This window comes from Hevea brasiliensis, chromosome 6, assembly GCF_030052815.1.
Source record: "Hevea brasiliensis isolate MT/VB/25A 57/8 chromosome 6, ASM3005281v1, whole genome shotgun sequence".
NCBI lineage: Eukaryota > Viridiplantae > Streptophyta > Magnoliopsida > Malpighiales > Euphorbiaceae > Hevea > Hevea brasiliensis.
Genome location: NC_079498.1, coordinates 104,560,691 through 104,569,420, shown reverse-complemented (window position 1 = coordinate 104,569,420; position 8,730 = coordinate 104,560,691). Strand labels below are relative to the sequence as shown.

General features: G+C 32.6%; 2 protein-coding genes across 2 annotated transcripts; one reads left to right on the top strand and one right to left on the bottom strand.

The window, feature by feature from the left end:
- The first annotated feature begins 523 nt into the window (after positions 1-523).
- Positions 524-3,932, top strand: LOC110670709 (protein NRT1/ PTR FAMILY 1.2). The gene is made up of 4 exons (XM_058149003.1): positions 524-726; positions 893-1,110; positions 2,088-2,641; positions 2,717-3,932. The coding sequence occupies exons 1-4, from the start codon at positions 615-617 to the stop codon at positions 3,669-3,671; spliced, it is 1,839 nt and encodes a 612-aa protein (XP_058004986.1). The 5' UTR covers positions 524-614; the 3' UTR covers positions 3,672-3,932.
- A 3,548-nt stretch (positions 3,933-7,480) lies between these two features.
- LOC110670706 (uncharacterized) lies at positions 7,481-8,486 on the bottom strand. Its single transcript, XM_021832852.2, has 3 exons — positions 8,324-8,486; positions 8,095-8,235; positions 7,481-7,951 (listed from the first exon to the last, which is right to left on the bottom strand). Exons 1-3 carry the CDS (start codon positions 8,480-8,482, stop codon positions 7,748-7,750), a joined length of 504 nt encoding a protein of 167 aa, XP_021688544.2. The 5' UTR covers positions 8,483-8,486; the 3' UTR covers positions 7,481-7,747.
- Positions 8,487-8,730: the final 244 nt, after the last annotated feature.

The window sequence follows — 8,730 nt, the reverse complement described above, 5'->3', positions numbered from 1 at the left end:
CCCCAAAAAGGGTTTTGTCAGTGTACTTTTATTTAAAAAAAAAATAAATTCATCAACTTTTTATGTTTTTGAAAATAAAAGAAAGTGAAAAAGAGGGCGTGTGAAGTGTATGTAACCGGCAAGAAAAAGGTTGCTCTTTGCTTGGATCGTGGTGTGTTTCTGCTTCAATAATTTATCTGCCTATGGGTGTATCTGTAATTTTCATTTTTCTTATAAAAATAAAAAAGTAAAAAAATATTAATGTGAAATTAATTAATTGATTAATTAAAATATTCATTTTATTTAATTTAATATTTATTTATATTAAGATCTTATTATTATTTATAATTATATTTTTTATGTTTTATTTATTTATTTTTAATATATTAATTTCTAGAATTGCCTACATTAAATTATTTTTTATATTCTAAAAACACGCATTCTTATGCTAGATTTAGAAGTGGTAATAAAAATGATTTTTTTTTTAAATATTGTTCAGCTGTACACAAAGATCTTTCTTTCTTTGTCCAATAAATAGCATAAACTAAGCAACACTTTGGACAAAAAATTTTGTAAGTTCTCTCTCTCTCTTCTTTCTCTAGTCTGGTATTCCTTGAGGAAGCTAGAGTGCAGCAATGGAGAAGATGGAAGAGCCTGCAGCTTCAGGACAAGGGGAAGTCATGACCACCCACCAACACACTCCTAAAAGAAGAAAAGGTGGCCTCATTACCATGCCATTCATTATAGGTGCGTACAAAGGAAATTGGAGTTTCTTTCTTGGTTTCTTTGTCAAGTTTGTCTACCTTTGAATTAAAACTAGAGAAGAAAAGCATTTGGATGAAATGATTGTATTCTCATGACCTTTCTGTGTTCAAAGTTTTTGGATCTTGATTTTGGATGTCGTTGTGAACAGCAAATGAGGCTTTTGAGAAGGTGGCAAGCTATGGACTTGTACCAAACATGATATTCTACTTGATAAAAGACTATCATATGGGTGTAGCCCAGGCTACAACCACAATCTTCCTCTGGAATGCTGCTACCAATTTCATGCCTCTTTTGGGTGCTTTCATCTCTGATTCATACTTGGGTCGCTTCCTCACCATTGGCCTGGGTTCCATCACCAGTCTCTTGGTAATTTCTCCTCTATAATGCCTCATTTCTCTTTCAGTTTCGGCCTTCTATCTTGTTTTCAGTTTCGTCATGTTTTTCAAAAATAGATGCTAATACGATAATACCTTTACTCTTAGCTGGTGATAGCTAGGCCCTTAAAAATTGGGTTATATATTATGAGCTTAATTTCATGAGTTTATTTTCACCATCTTTGCTTTTAAGTATGTGATTTACTTAATTCTATTTGGATTTTGGATAAATAAATAAATAAATATGTAAGTAGAGCATTAATTAAGTGGTGTCTGTCGTGTGGTGTGGCCAGTCTTTATTACTAGATGGCAGTCATTCCTAGAAGTCCTTGAACACTGGAAGGGACTGACTCAACATGTGAAAAGAGGACCATATATAATCAAGATGTTTGTTGAAATGATTCAATCCCATTATTTTAATTTTTTCCCCTTTGATCGTGTTAAGTTTAACAATAATAAATTAGAATCAAGAATGTTTAAAGAAAAAAAAAGAACGAAGAAATAACAATGTCAAAATTTGCTTCTTTTTTTTTTTTTTTTTTTTTTTTTTTAAAGTTTTAGTCACAGATGGAGATATTGTAAGTGGTTGATGATCAATTTTTAAGAATGACAGGCCTACTTAAAGCTTTTTAAGTTTTTATATCAGGTGACACTTCTGGTGTCATGTAACATTTTTGGGTCCACAAAAAATTAGAGAGAGATTCACTTTGTACAAGAAATAACATGGAGAGATTTTGTCATCCCTCTCTAAGCAATGCATGTGCAGATAAAAATGTTCTAGGATACAGGCAAAATTTTATGCTGGCCAGGCCTAATTTAAATTGTGGAGTTCTGGTAAATTGGCCTGGCAATCATTAATCGTCAACTGTTTCGAAGACCTGGATGAAAAAACGAAAATAGATATATGATATACCATAGAGAAATGAGTTGTTTTGTGCGGCTAATTAATCACGTCAAATTTTGATGCAGGGGATGATCCTCATGTGGTTAACAGCCATGATTCCACAATTAAGGCCCTCCCCTTGCGAACAGATGACCCAAACAAGCTGTGAAACCCCAACAGCAGGCCAAATGGCTATGCTTGTGTCTTCCATGGGCTTAATTTCCATTGGAGCTGGTGGCATTAGGCCATGCTCCTTAGCATTTGGGGCTGATCAATTAGACAACAGAGCTGACCCCAAAAACGAGAGGGTCTTGGAGAGCTACTTTGGCTGGTACTATGCCTCCACAGCCATTGCTGTTCTGATTGCTTTGACAGCAATTGTTTACATTCAAGACCATCATGGTTGGAGAGTGGGTTATGGAGTTCCTGCAATTCTTATGTTTCTCTCCGCTTTCTTGTTCTTCATTGCTTCTCCACTTTACCTCAAGCAGAAAGCAAGCACGAGTCTTTTCACTGGCTTTGCCCAAGTTCTAGTGGCTGCTTACAAGAACAGAAAAGTTCCATTCCCTCCCAGAGATTCAGATAGCAAGTATCATCACGCGAAGAATTCAGAATCCATCGCACCAACTGAGAATCTAAGGTATGTTTATATCATCATTATACTGGTCATTATATAAGCCAATGCATTAATAATAAAATAAATTATTGCAATTAGGTTCTTGAACAAGGCTTGCATCATTGGAAACCCAGAACAAGATTTAGCGCCGGATGCATCAGCATCAAACCCATGGAGTCTTTGCACAGTAGAACGAGTAGAAGAGCTCAAAGCGATTATCAGGGTTATCCCGCTATGGTCTACGGGGATTATGATGTCGATAAACGTTAGCCAAGGCTCATTTCAATTGCTCCAAGCTAGTTCCATGGACAGACACCTAACCTCCAATTTCCAAATCCCAGCAGGCTCTTTTTCCACGTTTGTAGTCATCTCTCTAGCAGCATGGGTTGTTCTCTACGATAGAGCCATCCTTCCCTTGGCATCAAAAATCAAGGGTAAGCCAGTGAGGCTTGGCGTTAAACTAAGGATGGGAATTGGCCTGTTTCTTTCCTGCGTAGCTATGGTGGTTGCAGGAATTGTTGAAAACATTCGACGAAGAAAAGCAATCGGGCATGGGTATCTAAACAATCCTCAAGCTGTGTTGGGCATGTCTGCACTATGGCTTGTACCACAGTTTTGCTTAAATGGCTTAGCAGAGGCGTTTAATGGAATAGGCCAAACTGAGTTTTATTACTCAGAGTTTCCCAAGAGCCTATCAAGCATTGCTGGTGCTCTATTTGGGCTAGGAATGGCAGTGGCAAACTTGCTGGCAACTGTTATTCTGAGTGCTGTTGATCACCTTACATCAAAAGGAGGCAAAGATGGCTGGGTTCCAAATAATATTAACAAGGGTCATTATGACAATTACTACTGGCTTCTTGCAATTATGAGTTCTGTTAATCTGCTATATTTTCTGTTCTGTAGCTGGGCTTATGGACCTTGCAAGGAACAAATAACAAAGGTTAGGGATGAAGGGAATGGGTTTAACAAGGAGGAAGAAGAGCTGTCTATTCTAGGGACTATGATTAAAGAAGAAGGTAAAGTTCTTGAAGGAGAAGAATTGTCAAGAGTTTAATAAGAGGATTTCTTGGCTTGATTTGAGTGTAGTCATTGTGTGATAGTTTGTGTGATAGTGAGAATTAATTAAGCAATTATCATTTTTGTAATTATTTCAAACATTCCCATGAAACCCACTTGCACTTGGCAATGGCATGGGTAATTACTCTATGAGTCCTATATATATGTGTTACATTATTTATATATGTTTTATACCATACTTGAACATACACATTTGTAACATATTTTTTTCAATGAAATTAGTGTCTTGACTTGAGAATTTTGGTTGATTTTTGTTATCTATGTTGCTTTTTATGTATACCCCATTTCCCTCCCTCAATTAGCAAATCTTATAATTGAAAAACCTGGCAAAACTCATTGTTAGTGGATTTGGTATTAGTCATTTTCTCTGTATTTTTCACTGTTAAAAATTTCTGATTTTCTATACTGTAATATAAATTATTTATTCACCCAAAAGAAAATATATACTGTTTTGATGCATGTGCATTCTCACTTCATAAAAGGGCATGTGGTATCAGAGTCATTTTGCGAGATTCAATATTTAGAACAGTAACTCATGAAGTAATAATTTATAGAATAATAGCCTAAATCCATTATGTAAGAACAAATGATCCCATAATATATAGATATTAATCGTGATGAATGTGACTGTTAGTATATTTAATAATTTACTGTTAGTGTACATAATAATTAATAAACCATCATTAAACTACCAAACATTCACACACAATTTTTCGTACAATTATCTTGTCTGAAATATCACAATCATAATAATTAACAAACCATCTTAAATAAGATCCATGAAAACTAATATTAGAGGATTAAAAAAAAAAAAAAAAAGCCATCATACATGTTGAGAGTTATTATCATCAGGTCCTCCATTTTGTCATTGTCTTCAACACCGTCATTGTCACCATTATTATTTTGATATTTTATGGAGAATGTTACGAAAGTTTTCTATGATAATGTTTGGATTGAAGGATTTTGAATAACAAATTTCACAAAAATATGTGGATTTCATTGAAATTCATCATTTAGCTGATAGAAAGGATTTGATGGCAAATTTTATGAATTATTAAAAGCTCATCAATTCATCACAATCCGTGGTTCTAAAATCCCACCTCTTATATATGTGATTTTGAAAAATCTCTTATTTTTAATGAATAAGGAATTCTTTAAATAATTTTTTTTCTATTATGAAATTCACACCCATATAAAGATTAATAAAAAAAAATAAAATTTAACGTGATTCAGTGTAAGTTTATCCTATCAACAAATTCATTAATAGAGGAAAACTAATTACAATCAATAATTATTTTTTTTACCCATAAATCACTCATAAATTAGCTAACATAGCACTCAACAATTCAATGATCTAATCACATAAAATTAAACTAGTTGGAGTTGACTAGATATTTTTTTTTTGTCATTAAAGCTAAGTTTATCTCAATATCCAAAACTTGTAAATCTTGTAATATTATTTTACTCTATATTTGGAAAATTAATTTCATTCAATAAAGTGGCAAATGGAACATGCACATATAAATACATATAATCATTTTGTAACTTAATACGTGCTTATTATAAACATGCAAGAGATCTTTCCTAGGTTTTTATATAATCATTTGGTAATGACAATACATTGATATATACACTCTTTAAGTTTAAGCCTTCTAGTGAACAATAATAAAGCATGCTTCCATATTTATTATCAATTGGGAGATTGGGATCACCTATAGATAATTATAGATAGAATGTTAAATTAAAAATCAAGTTCTTTTCAAAAAGAAAATAATTATAAAAAAAAATTAAGGATATCTTTGCCTCAGCAAATTACATGCATAATAAATTGTTAATTTAAATCATAATTAATTAAGGTATGCTAATTACCTCAATGAATGTAGAGGTCAAATTCAAAGGTTTCTCTCCAATAATTGTTGGGTGCATATCTTTTGATGATTAGAAAGATTGGCAAATTAAAAAAAAAAAAAAAAAAGCCAATTCATGGACGACTCTTCCAGGAAACATTGGTAGGCTGATCCACACTACCTTTTGAGATGAATAATAATAGTAAGCAGAGGGAATCTGTCCTCATAGAAAACGAGAAGAAATGTGTGTGAAGTAGGGCTGTTTACAATGATGCTTTTTTAGGTATTATTGAATTTTGTGTAATATAAATGCCCCCAACTATCATGCTTTTACATCCAAAATAATATATATATATATATATATATAAAGTTGTCTATTTCTGTCATGGTCTTCATGAAAAGGAAAAGCGAACTAATAAGCAATTATTTCCTTCTTTTGAAGTTGACGATGATTGATATTCAATTCCCCCATTTCTTGCCGCCAAATGCATATGTTAAGTATTAATTATTTTACCAATAAGTGATTGAATTAGTAATACGTGTCGATTTTAAATAGACTTTATTTATAAAATAAAGAATTATATTTTAAAATTATTTTTATTAATAAATTTTATTTGAATAAAAATATTTAATTTCTCAAATATTTAGAGATATGGGTTTCTCATAAATATTTATTTAAGAAAATATGGTAAATCCCAGCCCCTTCAGTTTCAGAAGTTGGCCCCTTTTTTGAGTGGACGAGGTTCAGTGCTTAATACTTATTCTCATCCACCTTCTGTATGCGCGACCCAGAACAACTCTGCATATATATTATTATTTCAATAAATTCTCATATATAATTATTTAATTATTAACATATGATTTTAAAAAAATTTATTTAAGATAAAAAAAAAAGGGGAAATTGCTTCTCCCTTGATATGGGTAGTTGGAGGGTGAGCCCTTGTAGTGCGAGGATTAATTCAGGAGCAGAAAGTCAAAAGTTTTATAGGTGAGATATAGTTGTTAAGTGCTCATAAATTGTAAAATCACCGCAAGTGTCCTTTTCAAAATCTAACTCTAAGCCCCCAACTTTTATGTCATATCCAATCAAGTTCTTCTGTCTCAATGACCAATTTGCAGATTGCAGTATAGTTTCAATTTCTTCCTGAAGCCTCCGACAAAGGGTGGATGATCTCATGGTGAAGCCTGCATCATCGGGTAGTACTGTTCACTGTCTCCAGTGCTCGAGGGCTCTCGTCATCTATGATCCACATTGGTTTGGTTTGGGCGGCTGGACGGTTTCTGAAGTTCCCTATTTTTTTTTTATTTTTTATAAAATAATTTATTTTCTGAAATTTAATTTTATAAATTTAATTAATTTAAAATAATTTAATCCTTTATATTTTATTTTATTAAAATATTATTTTATTTTATAATGTGTTTCATCTCGCAATTATCTTATCTTAAATCTAAAATAAAGCTTATAATATTTTAAATATTAAGCTTATAATCATTAAATATAAATTATTTAAATATATTTTAACTATACTTTCAAAGTTTAAATTAATTTAAAAAAATTTTAGAGAATAAATTGAATAAATTATTTAAGTAATTAATTTTATAAATACAATAAAATTTTAAAAATTAAATTAAAATATTTTACATTGGAAATAGGATAACAAAATTAACGATCGATTTCAACGGTGGAGATAAATGTTGGGTTTCAACTTTCAAGGATGAGAAGTGGGCATCTTCAGCATTGTTAGCCCATATGAACTAGGCCCACTTACCAGAAAACAAAGTTGATCCACTTGCTCATGGCCCCCTCACCCATCCAATGCATAATTGCCATTTGCCATTGACCCAAAGCTGATGCTCATTCTCGCTACCACAAAGCAAATATATGTATATATATATATATAAAACGAACTCCTTACATTACATTCATGGCCATGTAAATTTAATTTCTTATTATATCATCAACAAAGAACCGAGCCAATCATAAACTTTATTAATCGTTGACTAATAGAGAGTCAACATTATTCGCGGCAGATTTCATGTTATATTATGTCACGCATGTCCGAGTCAACTATGCCATTAGTCAACGCCCTCCAACTCCAATTTAACAATACAAGACGTAAAGCAATGAGCATGACAATTTTCAACAAGCTCGATCAAACCCTCTTGAAATTTGTAGGATTAGCTGGTGTAATTAGATGCAGCTCCATCAAAGCTTACTTCTTGCTTGGCCAACCTTGTTGCTGTTTATAGCCGTCCAAAACTCACTTCCTCTACCTGCATTATCGTTTGAAGCCGTCCATTGCTTCCCTATACCAATTACTTGTCCATTTTCCTTGTTCCTCATCTCTATCAACACAGATGTTAGCTTTCCCTTCTCTGCAACTACCTTTGCCTCTATCTCTACTTCTTCCTGTCACAAATAAACACGCGCATGCATGCATCCATGATCTATCACATTTATGATCTTAAGTGAAAGTGATGTAAATTATGGTTACAGAAGAAAAATCATGAATGATTAAAGATTCTCATTGAGTTTTAAGAGAAGAAATGAACTTGAATTTTCGCAGACGAATAATATGACATGCTGAAATCGAGAGTTGGTCTAATTTTGCCAGCAAATGAGTGTACGGTAGCTCCTGCAATATTGTCTATTAAGGTGGCCATGGCTCCAACATGCCAATTTCCATTGCCATCCTGATTATACATACATGTAAGAAAATCATTCAACAGAAGAATTAAACAACAAAAGAAAACAAAGCTCAAAGATGGATTAAAAATTAACCGCTAATTTTTCTGAAACGACGAAACGGCAGCGCATGAGACCCTTTTGTGCATGAATAACTTTTAAGCTCTGAGAAGTCAAGACATCCACTGGGCTACCAGCACCTTTTGATAGTTGTTGAAGCCATTTCTTGGAAATCCTCACTTTGTCGTCTTCCATTAACTCCAACTATTGCTTTTGTTTTATATTTGCAGAATCGATATCTTTATATATAGTCATATCCCTACTGTTTAGCTTTGAAGAAAATGAAAAATAAGATAAAGTTACTTGCTATAATGGTTAAGCTAGCTTCACCAAAATGAAAAAAAAAATATATATATTGTCGGTTTTGTTGTATTACAGATATCAAGTTCACCGTCAATCGCTACTGTTCTAAGTTTTTGTAATGGTAATGGTGGACATTAAAT